Below are 19441 nucleotides of genomic sequence, written 5' to 3'. Positions count from 1 at the left end.
ACACTGAGCAGTGAAAGACATTTCTCCTCTACACCATGTCCCCTCTTCCTCCCCTCTTGTTCTGTGCCCACAGGCTCTTCCCCTGCAGCTTCCTTTCAGCTGAAAGCCAGTTGAATTTCAACAGGGAATCCTTTGGTGGGCCCCATGCAACCAGCTCTGCACCCCTTGGAGCTCTCCCCAGAGTGCTGGCAACCACGTGTGTCTTCCTCAAAGCCCATTACCTCCAAATAGCCACTGTAATCCAGCTCAATCAGCTCAAAAGTGGCAATGAGCTCCCCAGCCGCTTTGGTGCCTTTGTAGAAATCAAAGAACTGCAGGGCAGGTTTGCTGTACGGCTCATCAACCAGCTTCACGTGTGGGACAGCAAAGGCCTGGCCAAGGAACTCAGGGGAGCCCTGCAGCAAAGGAATGGGTGAAATTATCCCTGCATTATATCACCAGCTCAGAGGAAAGACCACCACTAATTCCAGCCATCTGAGCCAGCATGAGAACTCTTCTCCACTCTCTGCTCCATACAGAGCCTGGAGAAGATGAGAGGTACCCACAGCAACTCCTCTTAACTCCTGGTCTGCTTCCATATAGGACTGGACAAGTGGCATGGGACCATGGACCAGAGGTCATCAAAACTAGATCAGGTTCCTCAGAGTTTTCTCTGGTCAGGGTTTGAATGTCTCCAAAGATGGAGATCCCACAAGCTATCTGAGCTCCAGGCCCAACATTTGAACGCCATCAGTGTGAAACTTATATTAAGTTGGCATTTTTTCTTGTTCCAACTTGTGTCCATTGCCTGTCATCCTATCCCTGTGTACCTCCAAGAGCAGTCTGGCTCCATCTTTTCTACCCTCTCCCATTAGCCAGCTGCAGACAGCAATAAGTTGCCCCCTTTGCCTCCTCTTTTCCTGGCTCTCAGCCTCTCCTTGCTCTGTCCTATGCTCTAGCTCCAGACATCTTGATGGCCTCACCTGGTCTCACTCCAGTATGTCAGTGTCTTTCTTTTACTGGGGAGCCCCAAACAGGGCCTAGGAAAGCTGCTGAACTACATGGGAGAGTCCAGTGCATGGGAGAGTCCAGTTATGCCATTCCCCTTATGATAATAAAAGGCCCCAGGAGAAGAGTGTGACTTCAGAGTACTAGTGAAGGGGGAAGGGAAAGACTGAGGAGGGACGGGAGATGACAGAGGAGAAAGAACAGTCCTGAAATCTACATCATCTCCCCATGGCTGCAAGCCCTCTTCATCGAGAGCCCACTAAGGAAGCAGGGCAGACAGCTGGGAGAGGCACACTGCTTTTCCAAAGAGGGGAGATCCTGGATCCACCAAGCAGTTGCCAGGACCTGGCTTGGAGCATCCGTGAGCCATCTGTAGCCCATAGTCAGCAGCTTCATCCCAGCTCATAGCAAAAGGCTGCAGAAAGTCTCAGTCACAGCCCCCAGGACTCACTGCCACCAGCAGACCAGGACCAGGCAGGGTCAACCAGAGATGTGTCTCAACCAGAGATGAGTCTCAACCAGAGATGTGGCTCCTAAGTGCCTGCTTGCAGCACCGACATATTGCTCTTCTACCTTCCCTGTCACTGAAGGGACAGCAGGAGGGCTGTGTGGCCATACTTACAAATTTACTGTGGTTGAAGAGATTGACTATAACGATGGGTGTCTCTGTTTTCAACTCTTCTCTTTTCCCATCAATAATGAGCTGGTCAAACAGAAGTAACTCATTCCACATTGGACTCAGTGTCTCCTCCACTGTCTGCAGACAAAGACAGGAGGCCTGAGCCTGCCACAGCCCATGGAAACAAACCACATGCACTTTGTAAAGAGAGTGGGGGAAACATGAGCTGATCTCCTCTCCCCCACAGCTGCATGGAGCCAGCACCTGGCAGAAGAGATGGTAAAAGCATGAGATGGTAAAAGTATTTGGGGCCAACTGGCAAATGGCAATCAACCCTTGAGACTATGCTCTGCTTGGCTGTTCTGTCAAATGTTCCCTGAAAGTAGCCACACCGCCCAGAGCACACAAATACCTCACGTGTGGAGTTACAAAATTTCCCAGAGGACTGACAAAGCACTGGCTTTCAACATGTCAAGGAGGGTATGATGGTTTTTTCTGTCCCCAACTCTCCAAGAAGGCAGAAGCAGGAGTTTGAAGGGTCTCACCCTGGTGGTCTGGCAATAAGTTGAAAACACCACTCTTGCAAATGGATCAGAAAGGCCATTGTCACCTGCAGGGAGGATCCCTCGAGCCTGATACAGATGGGCTCGGAGCTGGAAATAGCTGAAATCTGGTAAGAAAAAGAGAAGAGAATTCATAGTTCCCTGATCCAGCCCTACCTCAGGCCAAAAAAATAAAATATTAGGAAGAGCACAGTCCAGCCAGATAAGACAGGGTGCATCCTGCAAGGGTACCACTTCTAGGGGCACTCGCTGCAGGTCTCAGAAGGCCTTTAAAGCTTTGGCCAAGCAAGAGAAGCTCGGCAGGCTCCCCAGACACCCCTGGGAATAACATGACGTGTGAAATATGCAGTGATTTCCTGTGAGTATCTGCCACTGGGGAGCACCACTGGGTCTCAGCAAAGAGGCAGACCTCATGCTCATTGCCAGTTTGGCACAACGTTCGGTGCCTAGGAAGACCCTATCTTGCCAGCTGCTGCACCTGTGAGTGTGTGAACACATCCTCATCAGAACAAACTGGACCTGCCTGCCCCAGTCACGCCTCGAAGATAATGTGGAGATGATGGGTCAGGTCCTACTCCTCAGACACTGACCTTGGGGCAGGACATCTCACCTCTCCACTTGTCCACTTACGGTCAAGCCATGGAACTCACCATCCCTGCTGAGTCGGCTGGGAAGACTGTACACCGATAACTGGGTGATCTCCTGCCCACTCTCAGAGAGGTACTTGAACTCCTTGGGCAGCTCCACCATGCAGTTCTTTGCATATTTGGTAACCCCGAGCCACATGTAGATTTCCAGTTTGGCAAAGATCTCTCCAGTATGTAGCCCGGGGACCTGAGAGTGCAGGAAGTTTAGCAGGTTGCCCATCCCAGCCATGCCACCTTCAGGCTAAGACCATTGGTGCTGGCCTGTGAGCATCCGCAGAGCACAGGAGACGTGGCAACATTTCGGCAGAGGCAAGCATTACTGGTGAAGCAAGAGCTGCGTCTCCTTGCAGCCACCAAGGTGACAAAAAGGAGGGCTAAGAAGAAAATAGGGGGAAGCAGCAAGAAGGAAGCAAGAACATGCTGTTTTAGTATAAACTCTACCTTCAAAAAGACAGTCTGGATCTTTGCACAGTCCTTGCCTTTCTCCTCTTCAACTACTGAGTAGAGGATGTTCTGTGCAGGGACTCTTGCGTATGCCACACGCCGGTTGTTGCTGAGCATCCAGATGAGGATGTCAGGGAGGGTGCACTGGGGCTGGAGGGAGGAAAGGGAGGCAGAGCAGTGAAAGTCTCCTGATGCACGTGGGGCTGGTGGCTGCATAGCACTTTGGAGATCCAGAAGCAAGTGACAGGGCCTCATGCTGGGCACATGCTTCTGAAATTCAGCCCTGCAGCATGGCTCTGCAGTTTTCCTGGAAGGATTTGTGATCCTCCTTCATTTTCATTACAAACACCAGCTGGACACACTCACCCTCATCCCACGCTGGGGAGAGGGAGCCCTCATGAGGCTGGAGAACAGAAGCCCAAGTGCTAATCCATGGAACGGAACCACACCTGCTGGCAATCCAGCAATGCCATCTCCCAGTGTACAAATGCAGCTTGGACTCAGAACCGCCTTGCAAACGAAGGACATGTGCAGATGTAAACAATGACTTCTTTTAAACCCTAGGCTCTACTTGCTCCCTTTGGCATTAGTGTTTGCAACTGTACATTGTACTTGTACTTACAATTTTTCAGTACACAAGTAGCTGAAGCAATTTACTACTGATCCAAACCAAGACTGCCGGCCTTCAAGCAGGGACTAAAAGCAGTGAATGCACATGCAGGTAAGGCCTGCACTGAGGTAAGAAGGACTCCACAGAGATGGCAATATTCCCACTCAATGGTAGGCAACAAGAAGGGAGCAGGGTCCTCTGTGCCTGGGACCGTAAGGCTGGAGCCTGAGCACAGCTGCTTCTGGCAGTGCAAGGGGTGAAGTCTCATTCATGCTGAAGTCTGCCCTCGCATACTTAAAGGTATGATAATGATTGAACTTCACCTGGTGACAGGCTTCTCTGAATTGCATCAACATCTGGTCACTTAGTTCCAGCAAACAGTGCACCCTGGTTTACACTAAAAGTATGCACTTACTTTCCAGAGAGGTTTAAAATAGAGCCAGTGAGACTCTGAACAAAGAGAGTCTCTCTTATAGATGAGATACCTTATTGCAATACAAGTTTTAATTTGCAGGAAGATCTGGTGTCGGTCCCCAGTGGGAGTGCATGCAGAGCAAGGCAAGGCTGATTTCCCAGGCAGGCTTCCTGCATCCCCACTGTGGGCATGGCCTGGGGCCAGGCAGGGAGGGCAGGAGGGTCCTGGTGGCCTGGAGCTGACCCAGCTCTGCTTCCAAGCCACTACTGAGCCCTTGGACTCCTGCTCTGTCACCACTGGCCCAGCAAGGCTGCGAGGCCTCATCCCTCATGAGGGCCATTGCATGGTAACTTCCAGCAACTAGAAATTGGGATTTTACACGTCAGGGAAAGACTTCAGAGAAAAAGCCCCATTTCAGGCTGGTAAAAGGCCCGTTAACCAGCTCAGCACCCTCTCCTTGCCCATGCCCTCTCCAGCTTGGAAATGGAGTGCCCCAGGAGCAGCTGTACCTCTTGAGCCATGAAGCGTAGCTTGGCCAGGATTCTCCTCATCTCCTTAACCTTCTCCTTGACATTGGCTCGAGTCAGCTGCCGCCTCACACGGAGCCCCTGCTTTGCATACAGGATCTGAACAGACAGCAGAGTTGTCACATGCCTGGCCGTGACCCATGCATATAACACTGGCAGCCCTCACAGGGGCTCTGTGGGGAAGCAGAGGCCACGTCCACCCTGCCCCGTTGCACCCTGGCCTCCACCAGTTCGCTTGCCAGTTGTTGAGAACAAACCTCATGAACTTGTACTGAGCTATTTAGTGAAGGGTGCTGAGAACTGGAGACTCCAGTAACTCATCAGTTCTGCTGATACCAGCCAGTAAGAGAAGTCTGTGAGCTTTTGCATCATTTGGGGCAGAAGAATATATAAGTAATAAACACTTCAGAAGATGACGGTCCAAGGCTCCAGATAGTGCCTGGGAGAACAACCGGGGGGCACAGAAGTCTGGGAATATGAAGATGAAGGAAACTGGAAGACAGGGCTAAACTGTCATGTCTGTTAATTGACAGCGTCCAGATCTGAGGACAGACTTTATGATGAAATCCAGAAGGAATTCAGGGTTCAAAACCAAACCCAGAAAATTTATCTCTTGGGCTAGTTATCTCTTTCAGAGAGTCTCAGACTTACCAGAGAGCTTTCACCATCACTCAGGTGACGGTGTGGGGGGAGGCAGAGGGAAGGGAGAAGGGACCCAGACATGCCTTAATTTTATTTCCTGCTGCTGTCATTGCATTTTGGTCAGCCTTTCAAAGCTTTGCAGTTTGATATAGTTTGAGCCATGACTGTGTTCTGCTGGGAGAAGAAGGATCGCATCTTCTGCATAAAATATATCATCTGCATAAAAGAGGAGGCAGCCGTAGCCAGCCCCTGCTTCTGCTCCCTGTGCTGGAAAATATATTGCTCTAAGCAGGGATGGGAGATGCTGCAGTTAAAGCCTATAACTGTATTGTGGGTCTTAGCTCCAAGTTTTCCTCTTAGCATCGGTTCTAGGTGGTCCTCCAGAAGCATCCCCCAAAGCAAGGATTACACTGGCTCCCTCCACCACCCTCAAATCCTACAGCTTACAATGTTGCGCATCATGTATTTCGTCCGACATCTGTCAAGGTTGTTTGGATGTGCCATTGTTTTTCTCTCTGCGCTGAGTGAATATAGCCTGCAATGAGAAAAGCAGCACAGGCTCTGCAACCCGTACACCCTGCAGGGGAGCACAGTTTGCACAGCAGGGCCACAGGTTCCAAACCCCTGTTACTAATCTGGAGGCATCAGAAACCTCATCTCTGTAATGCATTATTTTCTGTAACCTCTTTGATCAGAAGGTACACTGGAATTTGCTCAGCACTAAAGGCACTGTCTTTAATGTCCCCATTCCAAGGCTAGGGACTGATGTGCATATTGGACCCCACCAGGCAGTTGCAATGATTGAAACATGAGTCTCTTGAAAGAGTGAAGGAAATCTCCTAACACTTAGGAAATACACAGGAGATAAGGAACATCAAGGCTGCAGCCTGTTACCCCTGTGCTTCCCAGGTGTGGTGCTATGTGGTGTGCTCTCTGAGCTTGCAAAGCAATGGGGTCTTTTCCCCAGGTTGTCCTGGTTTCCTTCCACTCATCCGCCTCTTGAAATCAAGAGTGCAGGCTGTGCACAGCCCAGGTAGGACAGAATATAACCTCCTAAGCCAAAGTGAAAAATCAGGAAATCAGGAACATGAGAACCTGCACCCAGCTGCAAATTCCTCCAGCACTTCTCGGAGCCTCTCTTCTGCTTTAGCCTTTGGCCTTCTCATGAGCTTCTCCACATCATCTAGCCCCTGCTCCTGTGGGGAGAGTATAACATTTAGGGACCTTGCACCTGGCCGTGGGGTCAGAGCAAAGCATGGCAAGGATGTGTTTGTCCTAAATGTGCCGTTCTGCAGAGCTGGGACAGGGCGAGCATGGCAGGTCAGAGCTGCACTGCCAGAGACTCTGAGACTTAAGTGTTAACCTGAACACTGTTTGTAACATCACCTTGTGCTTCAGTCTTGAGCAGTCACCAAAACACACAAGTGTGAGCTTTGCTTTCAGATTTCTAAGCATGAGCAGGAAAGACAAAGCCCTGGAAAAAAATCTCACCAAAGACTGAGAGCCCATTTACAGCAGCATCTCCCCAGTGCAGGACTGGCAGCAGAGCAGCTTTCTGTCATTGTCTGGCACTGCCACTTTCCAGGAGACACTGCCAGGCTGGGGCAGGTGGGTTGGAGCCCCACAAGAGACACAGACTCACATGGCAGGGGGTTGGGGTGGGGGGTTGGGGGCAATGTTTGAGGTAAGTATCTTGAAGAGCAACTCTGCATGATGTGAGAAAAACCACCATGAGACAGGAAGCCCTGTGCCCCAAGAGCCTCCCCACACATGCTACCAGGCGTTCTGCCAGCTTGACAATCCAGTTGGAAATGCAGAGTCTCCAGGTGTGATCCTCCCAGTAGCTCCACATGTACACGCAGGGTTTCTCATGTGTCATGGGCAGGCAGCTGTATGACCTAGGGGCAGCACAGGAGATTTTGGCTGCTGTTTGCAGAAAGCACACGCACCATGTCGCATTGCAGCACTTGCACAAGGAGCAGCTTCTGGACTCTGCCTTCCTCACAGAGAACCAGCTGTTTTGGGCTCTGTGCCATGGACACAGATTCAAACTGCTAGACTAGCCCTTTGGCATCCCAAACTAATGCAAGGGGTTTCTAGCAGATGGTGCATCATGTGCCCAGATGAACGAGGCTGATGGGAGTGTGGGATGCTGCTGAGATTCTCTGCTGCTATGAGATTGAGTAGAAGCAGGCACAGGGCTCACAACACAAACACCAAGACCTTGCCAGGCCCATGGGATGAAACAGGCAGCATTCCCAGAGTAGACATCTCATTAGAAGAGCTTGTGTGTCTCTCGCAGCATAGGAGAGCATGTGCCAGAGCACTCCTCTCCTTCCTCCATGCTGGAATCAAGCCTTTGTGCTGCTGTTTATCAACCAGAAAACAGACTGCTGTTATTGATGGGTTACAGTTCCCTGTGGCCTTGTCTTTGGCCATCTGTGGACATCATGCAGACACCATAGGGCCTGTAGAGCTAATGGGCAACAACAGCCAGCTAGGGTATGGCAAGCTGCGGGGCTGCAAAGCAGAGAAACACTTGCACAGCACTCACAATGCTGAGCACTAATAGCATCTGGAATAACAAAGCTGGGAAGTTCGGGACCAAGGCAAGGGAGAGAGAAAGAAGAAGACTCACCTGTCATACTCCATGGTCTCTGGTTTCTGGCTCTTTGTCACTGATTTGTTCAACGGGGCCAAAACAGGGCCCAGGACTTCAACATCCGTCTCACTGTCAGAACCGGGGTCCAGCAAAGGCTGCTTTTCTTCTCTCCCTTCTCCCTTCTCCCCTTTTTTACGTACTTTGGTCACAACCTCTTCAGCTTTGCCATAGTTTCCTTGAATATAGGCATTAAAGAGCAAACAAGTAAGTGGGATCAGTATTAAACAATGAGTTAACCAGCTTGCAAAAGCAGTGCGATCACATTCCCAAGAGAAGCACATGCATATGCACTGCTTTCAGAACCAGCACTTCAGGAGCACCCAACCATCAAAGTATCACATGGACAACAAGGAGGTCTGAGATGGAGCTGGGAAATCACAAGGAAGTTCTTGTGTATGCCTGCAAGTTCCACCAGCTCCACCAAGTGCCTGCTGACTCCCATCTAAACCCCTGCTCTGGGGTCAGCAGCAGGTACTCACAACTCAGCACCAAGCATCTCCACCCCTCCAGCAAAGCAGGTGGGGGGGATTGGACCTGCTCACCTACCTTTGTTTCCCCATCACCCATTGTCACAGCCCCTCACCACCACATGCCCAATCCTCATTGATTGCTCCCAAACCCTTCTACCTCTTCTCACCCCCACTCCCAGGAGAGCTTAACTACACTCCCCAAACAGGCAGTTCATACAAATACTGCAAACCTCCAATCTCACAGGAGGGCATCCAGACTTTTAAACTAAATAAAGCACTGTGAACACTGCCTGGCCTCATACACCATCCTTCTTGAGCTCCTGTTTTGGAGACACAAGTTATGTGATGACTGGCACTGCAGGACCACAGTGCTGACCTGGGCTGGCTCAGGGAGGTTTACACCATTCTCGTAGTTTCCTGACTTGGGACCCTGGGGAATACACACCTATAGAGACCTCAAAGCTGACAGGCTTGGAGCCAAGTGAGGAGTCCATCATCGTGGCTTCAAAGAAGGCAGCAAAGAGGAGGAATTCCTCTTTCTTCCCCAACGCATTCTGGGCAAGGAGAGAGAAATCAGCCCGAGCCTTGCGTGATAGAACTCTGTCTCAGCAGAGAGTTGGAGAGCACCAGGGCATGGCTGGTGCCTGTCTGCACTCCTGAGGGCCTTGCCAGGGCACAAAGGACATCACCAGGACACTGCTGGGGTCAGTGCCACTGGGCTGCCAGTCATAGGGCAAGCTTGTCTGGAAATCCCAAGGGTGTAGTATGGAGCTGTGGCTCTGAAGGATGCTCTGCCATCAGCTTGTGTAATGCTACTGAAGATGTTTGTAGGCTAAGGGATGGCTACTGTACCCATACAGCCACTGCTTATCCACCTTTTAGGGACCAAGTGGAGACTCAGAGCCAGCTAACACCTCCTTGACTCCTGGAAAGAAGCATGTCCTCTAAGGTGGCTATGCCCTGGGAATAGCACCCATATGAGAGTCTTTCCTGGCACAGGAAGGACTGATGCATGCATGTGATGCATGCAGGGGTGCTCCAGCCTCACCGAGGGAGGCAGTTTTGGGGCTGCAGGTGGAGTCTTGGCCCTTGCAGAGGCTCAGAGAGCAATTGATGGCATAGCAGTGGGCAGGTTGGGTCTGCTCTGGCACTGTTACACCAGCCAGCGTCCCCACTGCCTTTTCCCCATTAGCCTATGCATGCATCAGGTTGGCATGGGTTGGTCATGCCAGCTCAGCAGGACTCACCACAGGGAGTGCATGAAGCTCCTCCACCTCCACAATGACCTCCCCAGGTTGCTCAGCCTCCTGAGAGCCCCCATCCTCCTCCTCTCCCTGCAGCTGGCTCAGCTCTTTGGCTTTCTCCTTGGATTTTTTACTTTTCTTCTTCAGCTTCGGTTTGCTTAGGGCACTTTTCATCTTGTCCGCAAGCTTCCTCTCTGCCACACTGGGGCTGCTGAAAATCTCCACTGTGATAGCCATGAGGATGCGCCCACGGTAGAAGATTCCCTCGCCCACGCCCTCATTCAGGTCCTTGTGGATGTCTCGCAGAGCTGAATTTTGGGGGGAGCCATACAGGTTCACCCAGGCTGGGCCAAACGTGGGGTTAAAGCCTGCAGTGACAGGGCCAAGGTCTAATTACACCACAAGGTGCTGCTGCAGAGACCGTTCCCTCAAGCAGACAGCTCAGGACACACAATGTGGGCCTGTTCTGGCCAGACACACTCCTGCTTTCCACCTCCAGGAAACCACCGTGGCCTGAGCAGTGGGTGTCCAGCACAGGGCTGCCCAGGCCACCCTGCCCCAGGGGAGCAGCCATGCCAGGCCTCACCGTTCCTGCCAGGGTCTGAGATCTGCTGCAGGTCAATGTAGTGTGTGGCGATGGCTACATCACCAACATTGGCATCATCCAGCACCTGGACTTTTATCTTCTTGGCAAGAGGTGGGAACATCTCAATGAAGCTGATCTGCTCATTCCACTCAGGCTCAGTGGTGTTGCTCTCCACTGATGTCTCCCCCTGGGAGGGATAAGGTGTGAAAGCCACACAGTACCAACCAGACCAGCAGCCAGAGCAAGGGATGCCTTAGGGCCCCTCTGCCAATGGCATGCCCCCTGCCATGCCTACAGATGGTATTTGGCAGGATCTGGAGATGGCCAGGTCCCTGCCCCTTCCCCCAGGTCCCAGCTATTGCTCTCTGCCCTTCATCAGGGGGAGCTGTCCCAAGGCCCTGGCCAAGCACTGCACAGCCAAGGGAAACACTGACCACAAACAAGCAACGCCACCAGACCCAGAGATGTCATAGGGTCCCCTGGGAGAGCCACTAGGCTAACCAGGGACTGAGTAAGGGCAGCTGGCTGGCCTAGCAACTTCTCTTCTTAATGGGACAGAAACCTCAGCTATTGGTGCAAGAAAATGGCCATTAGCTAAGTAAGCTCTCCCACGGGTGCCAAGCTGAGTTCAGCCCACTATGGAGGACTTCTGCTCTGGGATTTATTTGACCTTCTCCCCGTGTTTAGGCTTGGGCTCTTCCAGCCTGTCTCCAGTGGGATTGCCATGTCACAGTGTCGCTGCCAGCAGCAGCAGCCCAGCATGGGCTGACACAGACGAGGAAGGATCAGCCCGGCCCCACACAGATCCCTCAGTAGACAGACTCACCTGCTGCCCACAGAATGAGACCTGCACATATGGGTCAATAAACACTTTTTTCTCCCCTATGATCCTGGAGAAACCACCCATGATGCCTGCGCTCATGCTGGGCAGGCCCTCAGCACGATACAGCTTGATACAGACCCTAGCCCAGGGTCTCTCTGCAGGGACTCTCTTAGGCAGCAGCAGGTTCCTGAAACACAAATTCATGTTCTGGCTCTTTCATGGAGCCCAGGAAATGTGATGACAGGAAATGACCTGGCTGGCAGGATGTTTGGATCCTGCCCCACCAAAGGTCTTCCCCCATCAGAAGAGGGACTAATGGGGCAAAAAAATGTAGTATGAAGAGAGACATGACTGTTTTCCCCCGGGGTCATGCAAGACCCTGCTGCACCCACCTTTCAATATCCTCAACACGGCTGCTGGAAGAGGTGGGAAGGGAGCCCACAACGTCCCCACGTGCAGTGACAGAGATGTTGCACTTCACAAAGCCTTTCACGCCTGCCCGAGTGTCTGTGGGGTCACTGATAACAGCCCATTTCTGGAAAAAACTGTGGTCTGAGAGAGAAGGGAAGGGATTCGTTATAAAAAAGCCTTGGTTACCATTTCACAGCCAATGATATCTGCACAAACATTGCCCCAACCCTCCCTCTGAAGATGCAGGAGGTCTCACAAGCCTACAGAAAGCCTGGAGGAGAAGTGACTGCTGGTCCTTATGTGAACACAGTGATTTAAAGACAGGACCCTCACCAGACCCAGCAGAGCCCAAAGGAAATCTCGGCTTCAAATGAAGTTGGGGCAAGGAGCAGGTACGCTGTGCAGTCAGTCATACCTGGTTGGCTGTACACTGTTACAATGTCCATCTTGAATGTTCCTATGCATGTTGCCAGAAATGGTATGTTCTTTGAATGAAAAACCTGCAGACAAAAGAAATACAAGAGATGCAGGCAGCTGGGCAACACATCCAGACATCCCCAAGGACGATGGGATGCTAGGAGATGCCTGTTCCAACACACAGCTCAGGTAGCAGCTGCAAGCTCCTCATGCACATTGACCCCCATCTAAGTTAGCCCTGGGCCAAACCCATCCCTGACCAAACCATTCCTGCAAAGCCCACAGCCAAACGTGGGCCAAGGCAAATTCATGATTTGCAACCAAGTTGGCTTCTTCTGCCAGCCCCAGATAAGCTAAACACCTACAAAGAACCAAGGGCAGACCTGCTTTCCTGCAGGGAATCCTTATGTCCACACCAGACCAGCTTCTCTCACAGAAACCCAACCCATGCTCAATGCTTGCTGAGCCCACACAGGCAGAAAGGATGTGCAGACTTTTGGAGGGAAAACACCAGAGATCAGATGGCAAAGAAGGTACTGGCTGGGTTCAGCTACCTTGAGAAAAGCCCCATAGTGCTTTGGGCCAGGGGATTTTTAAGACCCCTGTCTGCCTGGCTGGGCTCTCCTACAAGCAGAAATCACTGCTGAGCTCCCCAGTGCTCACCCTACATTGGCCTCCACACTCTGCAGGGATCAGACTTCTGAGCAAGGGACAGTAGGACCCTAAAACCAGTGGGGCAGCAAGGCAACAGCAGAGAAACTACACCAGAGGCTCCACTGCAGTCACTGGAGGCAGAAAAAAGCTGGCAGTGGGGAGGTGAGAAGGCAGCACTGCCCAGCTCTATCTCAGAGTGGGGCCAGGGATGGATCTCTGCCCCACTGTGACCATGGGAAGGTCCTTTGGTCTCTGTGTCACAGCTCATAGAATCATATACCAGCTTGAGTTGGAAGAGACCTTAAAGATTATCCAGTTCCAGCCCCCTGCCATGGGGAGGGATGCCACCCACTAGATCAGGTTGCCCAGAGCCTTGTCCAACCAGGTCTTGAACACCTCCAGGGATGGAGCATCCACAGCTTCTCTGGGCAGATGACTCTGCCTGCTAAACCTGGCTGGTAGTATTAGCCTTGCTTTGCCCATCACTCCCAGCATTCACACACAGAAGCAGCAGACTGTACCAGTTACAAATGAAGGACCATGAGGAAGACATACTTACTGAAATCTCTATGAGTCTGTGAAATAAAACTTCCCTTGGCTCATGGAATTCAAATAAAAAGTACTAAAAGAGAAGAGAAAGACAGCTGAGCCATGGGCTCCCAACAGGACCCCATAAATGCCTTTTCCTGAGAGCAGCTGCACCCAGAGCACCTCAGGCAAGGATGGCCTGGGCCACTTGGGACACAGTGATGATGAAGCCTTTCTCCATAACACATACCTCATTGTAGAAAGGGCAATTTGTTGACTTCTGTGTCACTGTGTGCCTCTTCTCCTCTCCAACCTTGACTACCACAAAGGGGTTAATGTTCACCCCTACCAGCTTCTGTGCTTCAATGATATTAATCCCAACCTGAGGAAATGTGGAGGAAAACCATCACATCAACACTCTGCTTCTCTCTGGCTCCATTCTGAGCTTGTTCCAACAATACCAGTATGCAAACAGTATGCAAACATGCAGGGCCCTCTTGGCACAGGTCTGGACACTCAGAACAGGTAAGAGCACAGCTGCTGAAATCTGCTCTGGCCGGCAACAAACCAAACTGGTATTTGAGACATTTCTTCCTTTCAGACAGGCAAGGAAATTAAGTGTTAAACCCACATCTTTGACATGTGTCTGGAACTGTCTGGAACATGTGTGTGGACTGGAACATGGCTGTCTCATTTGCTGTTGACTGGTTACAGGTCTAAGATGTGGGACAAATGTTCTCACAGTATAAGCAATTAGATAGTCATTAGATTGAAGAGTAATAGCTTCAAGGAAAGGAAGGTAGGAAATTCCGCCCCCACAAAAGCTTTCTGCTAGGTGGATAAGACCCAGCCCTGAAAAACAGGAGACCCGGATGAAAGTCCATGTTTACTCAGAACCAGGATAGGATTTGAAGCTATATCCAGCCTGTGACCTGGCCCTGAAATCTGAAGGGCAAAAGCTGTGACTGAACCCCACTTCCAAACAGTGGTTTCAAATCAACCTGGTGTAGAGCACCGTCCAGAGTCAGCCTCCTGGGGTGTCTGAAAAAGCCCCTGCAGCAGACGTCCACCCCCAGCCATGTCCCACAGGCATCCATGAGGGCCTGTAGAAGGTCCTGGGGAGGTTGGCAGGCATCAGCCATGCCCAGGAACTCTCCAAAGCTCTGCTCAGGCTGTGTTTTGCCACAGTACTGGGGGTGTCAGGGTGATTCCTTTCTCCTGTATACCCACCCTATGTGGCTCAAAGTAAAATTCTGCCCTGGACCAGCTGGTTTTGGAGCTAGTGATTGTGGATGCTGGATGCAGACATTCAGGGAATCTCAGACCTTGCCCAGGGAAGTCACACAAAGCAAGAAGGTCTCTTCATGCTAGAGGCCCTGCTGGAGTATACAGCAACTGGAGAAGCCCAGGCCCACAGGAAGGCAGTGAGGGATCAGCTGTGGGGTCAGTGGCAACTGCAGGGACACACACCCAATGCTGCAGTACCTGGAAGCTCTGTGGGGTTGGGGTGGCAAACAGGTCCCGTGTGGAGCAAAGTCTGGAACGGCTGCACAGAAAAACAACCTGGGTGAGCTTGTCCCTTCAACTGCACGGACCTGATTAAGACCCCACCAAGGGAAGCAACTTGAAAACCCAGCAAGTAACAGCCCCTTGACCCAAGAATGAGCAAATCCAAAGCAGACTCTGTTTGGGAACACTGAAGGTTTCTGATATTTTATGAAAGCAAAATGCCACGAGATGCAGGATTGGCCCCAGAAGTCACCCCAGGAGCTGGCACCTCCCACTCCACAGCCCGTGCAGGAAGAGCACAACCACAGATACCTCTTCACAGGGCTGAAGACAATGCCCAAGACCTCCATGTCAGATACATCATAAAAGTCTTCTTCCTCCTCTTCCTCCTCCTCCTCAGTCTCCAGGCCCTTTGCCAGCTTCCTGCCCAGCGCAGCTGCCTTTTTGTCCATCTCACTTGCTCTTGGCCCCTTGGCTGCCCTGCAATCCCCCACCACATCACCGCCAGCGTTGATGAGTGTGTTGTGTACTCTCCTCCATGCGGGAGGGTGAGTGGATAACCTCAAGCACAGATACTTACTCCGGCTCCTCAAATCCAGGATTGTGGATGATTAACTCTGAACTGTAAGAAAAAAAAAAAAGAGATACTTTACTGAAAAAAAAAAAAAAAGACTCTTAACCAATGCACTTAGGAAACAGTGGCAAAGCCATGCTCCTGCTTATCTCCTGACCACCACACCATAACACAAGCATTCTCCAAAATGATGTTTTTCCCCTTCCCACCCTACATGCCGTCTGCTTTGCCTCTAGACACTTCAGAATTGATGATCCCTGGACCTTGTCATCCTGCCTGCCCTGACACCCACTAGCTTTGGGTACCTTTGAGCACCACCTGTGTGCAGGATGCCTGGGGCTGCTATGAAGCCATGCTCTCTGCAGCTTTGCAACCACAAAGTCTTGCTCCTATCAGCCAGGAAGGCTGCAGAAATGCCTGGGAGTCCAAAGGGGCTCCTGGGATGCAGTGGGTTATTCCAGTCAACCACAAGGCGTCTTCTTTGCGAATGCAAGATGTTTTATTTCCAAGAGCCCTGGTCACTTACTGCTAATGTAGAGCAGAAATGCATCAGCCTGGCTAGAGGTGGAGAGTCAGTGAGGCTGGATTGCATCTCAAAGGGCTCTGGTTGCCCCTGACAAAGGCAGCTGTAAACACCACCTGGAAATTTTCCCCTCCCAGGATTTCAATACCTGTCTCTCATCTGATAGACAAAGTCCTCTTGAACCCAGGTCCCAGCTGAGCCATCTGGAGGTTGGTAGCGCAAATCCAACTCTATGTAGATCTAGAACCAGAAAATTAAATTGCCTGAGAGCTTGGCAGCCACAAAACACCTGCAGAAATGCCAACAAAAACAGGAATAGATGTGTGGAAGGAAAAAACAAGTGAGATGCGGGTGGAAAGAAGGCAAAAGGAGGAAGGTCACAACCCCTGAGAAGCCTAATTTTGTCGGACTCTCCTTGCTTGTCTTCATCAGCAAGCTGGAGTTAACCAAACTCCATCCCCTGCAGCTTTCCAAAGCCTGAATAAAAGCTGGGTCAAGTTTCCAAATCTAGAATATAGCATGGAACCTAAAAGCCATCTATCCTGGAGCCTTAAGAGCCATCTCAGGGCACCTTTGTCAAGGTAAGTGGGGAGAGTGCTGCAGCAGAGCAAAGAAACGTGCAAGTGTTTGGGGTGCACTCTCTGAAGGAAGCAGGAAGCAGCAGGCATGTCAGCTTGGTTCAAAACACCCCAGAAGCAACAAGCAACACCCAGAGTCTGCATCACATGAGGCCCCGAGTCAGCATCAGTGGGGAGCAGGACAGCCAGAAAAGCAAGGAGCATGCTAGGTATCGGCACAGCCAGGATGGCTCTGAAAACATTTGGATTACAGGTGACCAGCTTGATCTCACACCAACAGGAATACACAAGAATTTCCCAGAGAGGCCAAAACTGCAGCCATGGAGAAGGCTACCTCTCAGTAGGCTGAAGAGGATGTATGAGCTGGGTCCACAGCTCAGTCCCTGAAAAAGGGATGTCTCTGGGGAGAGAAATATAGCCCTGGGAAGCAAGAATACAACAGCTGGGAGAGGCAGCAGCAGAAGCTGGATGGAGGCAGAAGCTTGGGATAAGACTAGGTGACTAGCTGAGGCTCTGAAACCCCTTTAAAGCACCAGGAGAGAAAAAGGGGTACAAATAACTCAAGTTCCAGAGGTTCCAGGGAAGAACAGAACTTGGAATAGCAGGATCTTGTTCACAGTTGGCAGAAGGAGCAGCAGTTGAAGCAGCCTCTTTCCTTCAGGGACTCATCTTTTCTCAGCTGAGCTGAGGGGCAGGGTCTCCAGCTGCTCTGGTCCCACTTGTGTTTTTCTGCCCAGTCTGACCCAGGCAAAAACTAACCCATCAAAAATGAAAGCTCTTGGATTTTGGTTGGACTAGGTCATCATCTTGGGCACTGCTGTTAGCACAAGGGAAGAGGCAGCTGAGCAAAGGGTTGGGGCCACAGAGCAGCTCTGACCTTATGACAGTGTAAGTGCCCCAGCTCAGTCCCTCCACAGCACCACCAGCTGCCAAATGGTCAACCTGGCCCCCTCTCCCTTTGCCAGCATGGACATTCCCACAGTGAGCTGCAGCAGGCTAAAAATCATCCTGGAAACGCTCAGCTTCCACCTGGGCTCGTGGTCACTGCACCGTGTCACCATGGGGGTGACTCATATTGCCCACAGGAAGGACAAACAGAGGTGCAGCACTTCGCAGGGCTGCCAGCAGCACCAATCTCTGTCTGCCTCTACCTCTCCTCCAGCCCTGCCCTGGCACCCAGCCCTGGACATCCAGAGCTCGCCGAACTGTGCCTCACACTGCGTGGGCAGGAAACAGCTTTTCTGCTTGTGTTCACTTTCTGCCAGCACAAAGGGCTAGTGAGCCCCGGCACCAGGGCGGGAGGGGAGCAGGAGCCATGGAGCAGAGGGGCAGGCAGGCATCAAAGCATCAAAGACACTTATGCTGCTACAGACCACCATTAAGACTTCATGTTTAACCCAAAAGCTGCCCGGGCACAGTGCTGGAAGGAGATGAAATGTCAAGTCCTGCACACACCACTCAGTCCCAGGGAGGTGTTGTTAAGCCTCCCTCTCCCCATTTAGGTACTCGGCAGGTCCTCAGGTCCCCCAGCCCACCCCAAGCACTTAAGGACCTTCATAAAGCCACTTCATGGGGGTGAAGTGGCTGCACCCCTGCACAGACAGGGCTCCAAGTAGCACCTTGTGCTCTTCATCAGCCCCAGATCCACCTGGAAAGCTCCAGAGGTTTCCTACAAAGCCTTTCTGAATGCTTATGGGCCTTTACACCTGCTCAGATGAGTGATGGAGCGGTGCCCATCCCCAGGCTGCCCATAAAGGACTTACACTGGTGATGCTGTGGTTCCTGTCCACAAGGGCCTCCCGGAGGATCAGCCTCCCAGATGTCATCAGGTGCTGGAGGCTGAGGACAAGGGTGCCAAGAAGCCTGTAACAAAATCACAGGCTGCAGCAACATTATGCACAGCTTCAGTGCTTTCGTCCTGGGGGAGGAGAGCACCCTCGTGCTCTGCAGCCAGCTGAGAAGCAGAGGCTTTACACACAGAAATACATCACCAGGAAATAAGCTCAGGACTGCAGGTATGTCCACAGCAAGTCAGGCCAAAATCCACCCAGCCCAAAGGGACTTCTTGCTGGGAAAGGACCATCCCTGCTCCCTGCAAGTGGTGATAATGTGTGTAGAGTACGGCAGCTTGTGTCACTGCTGTCTGGAGCCCACTCTTATTTTCTCCTCTAGCTCCCCGTGGCAGCTGTGCCAGCAGCTGAGCTAAGCCCAGCATGAAACAGAGCTTCCCACTGCCTTCAGAGCCATTGGAGTGCATCACAGCCCACCCAGAATGCAGATAGGAGCAATCACCCCCAGACACCCCCAGACCTCCCCCATGTCCCCTCTCACCTCCTCTTCTCCAAGATGCAGAGCCTGCCTCCTCTCTTCCCTGGAGGAAGGAGCCTCTCACCAATACAGCAGCAGAACAAGACTTTCCCTTCTGTTCTTCTACCCTCTTTCTCTTTTGAGCATCCCAGAGCACTGACCAAATGCTCTTAAACTGTAATCTCTGTCACCCACCATTACTCTGCCCACCAGCTTGGATAGGTGACCCCAGCCCAGGTGTTTCCCATTGGACTTCTTTGCTCAGCACCACCAGGACTGAGTGACTTGTTACTGTTTATCAGTTTGTCCTAAAGCAGTTTCTATTGACATTTCAGTTGGAGACAATTCCTCTGATCTATCTCCCATAAGGAAAGCATCCAGTAAACAGTGGCACAAAGTTCAGCCACATTTTCTGCTCTGGCTTTAAATGTCCTGCATGTGCTGTACTCATCTGTTTCCTCCACACCCTCTCTGGCAGGTTTGTGATGGCTTTGAAAAGCTTTGTATCATCAGCTATCTCTAGAAAGTAGGCTCTGCTGATTTGCTTTCAGTTCTTACATTTAACTTACTAGAGGTAGCACCCTGCTCTGCATCCTCACACACTTCACGTGATGCAGGATGTGCCTCTGCTCCCTCACTTGCTCCACCACCGCTACTCTGTCTGTCACCTCTGCTCTCCAGGTTTCCCTTAAGTGTTTTAC

At 51.5% G+C, this 19441-nt stretch overlaps 1 protein-coding gene across 1 annotated transcript in view; it reads right to left on the bottom strand.

Annotated features, from left to right (window-relative positions):
• The window catches only part of LOC121078826 (fer-1-like protein 4), a 40848-nt gene that overhangs the window by 18793 nt on the left and 2614 nt on the right, over positions 1-19441 (bottom strand). Inside the window, exons 4-26 of the mRNA XM_040575364.1 lie at positions 18197-18296; positions 16004-16095; positions 15339-15380; positions 15071-15238; positions 14735-14795; positions 13500-13631; positions 13281-13343; positions 12066-12150; positions 11632-11791; positions 11243-11426; positions 10417-10603; positions 9834-10198; positions 9032-9140; positions 8093-8291; positions 7232-7352; positions 6550-6650; positions 5902-5989; positions 4795-4911; positions 3258-3410; positions 2820-3003; positions 2152-2276; positions 1610-1744; positions 222-395 (exon numbers count right to left, since the gene is read on the bottom strand). Coding sequence (XP_040431298.1) covers positions 222-395; positions 1610-1744; positions 2152-2276; positions 2820-3003; positions 3258-3410; positions 4795-4911; positions 5902-5989; positions 6550-6650; positions 7232-7352; positions 8093-8291; positions 9032-9140; positions 9834-10198; positions 10417-10603; positions 11243-11426; positions 11632-11791; positions 12066-12150; positions 13281-13343; positions 13500-13631; positions 14735-14795; positions 15071-15238; positions 15339-15380; positions 16004-16095; positions 18197-18296 — 3145 coding nt within the window. The remainder of the gene's footprint in view (positions 1-221; positions 396-1609; positions 1745-2151; positions 2277-2819; positions 3004-3257; positions 3411-4794; positions 4912-5901; positions 5990-6549; positions 6651-7231; positions 7353-8092; positions 8292-9031; positions 9141-9833; positions 10199-10416; positions 10604-11242; positions 11427-11631; positions 11792-12065; positions 12151-13280; positions 13344-13499; positions 13632-14734; positions 14796-15070; positions 15239-15338; positions 15381-16003; positions 16096-18196; positions 18297-19441) is intronic.

The sequence above is a fragment of the Cygnus olor genome, chromosome 16, assembly GCF_009769625.2.
Source record: "Cygnus olor isolate bCygOlo1 chromosome 16, bCygOlo1.pri.v2, whole genome shotgun sequence".
In the NCBI taxonomy this organism is placed as follows: domain Eukaryota; kingdom Metazoa; phylum Chordata; class Aves; order Anseriformes; family Anatidae; genus Cygnus; species Cygnus olor.
Note: the sequence above shows the minus strand (reverse complement) of the source record. Positions and strands in the feature narration are given on the sequence as shown.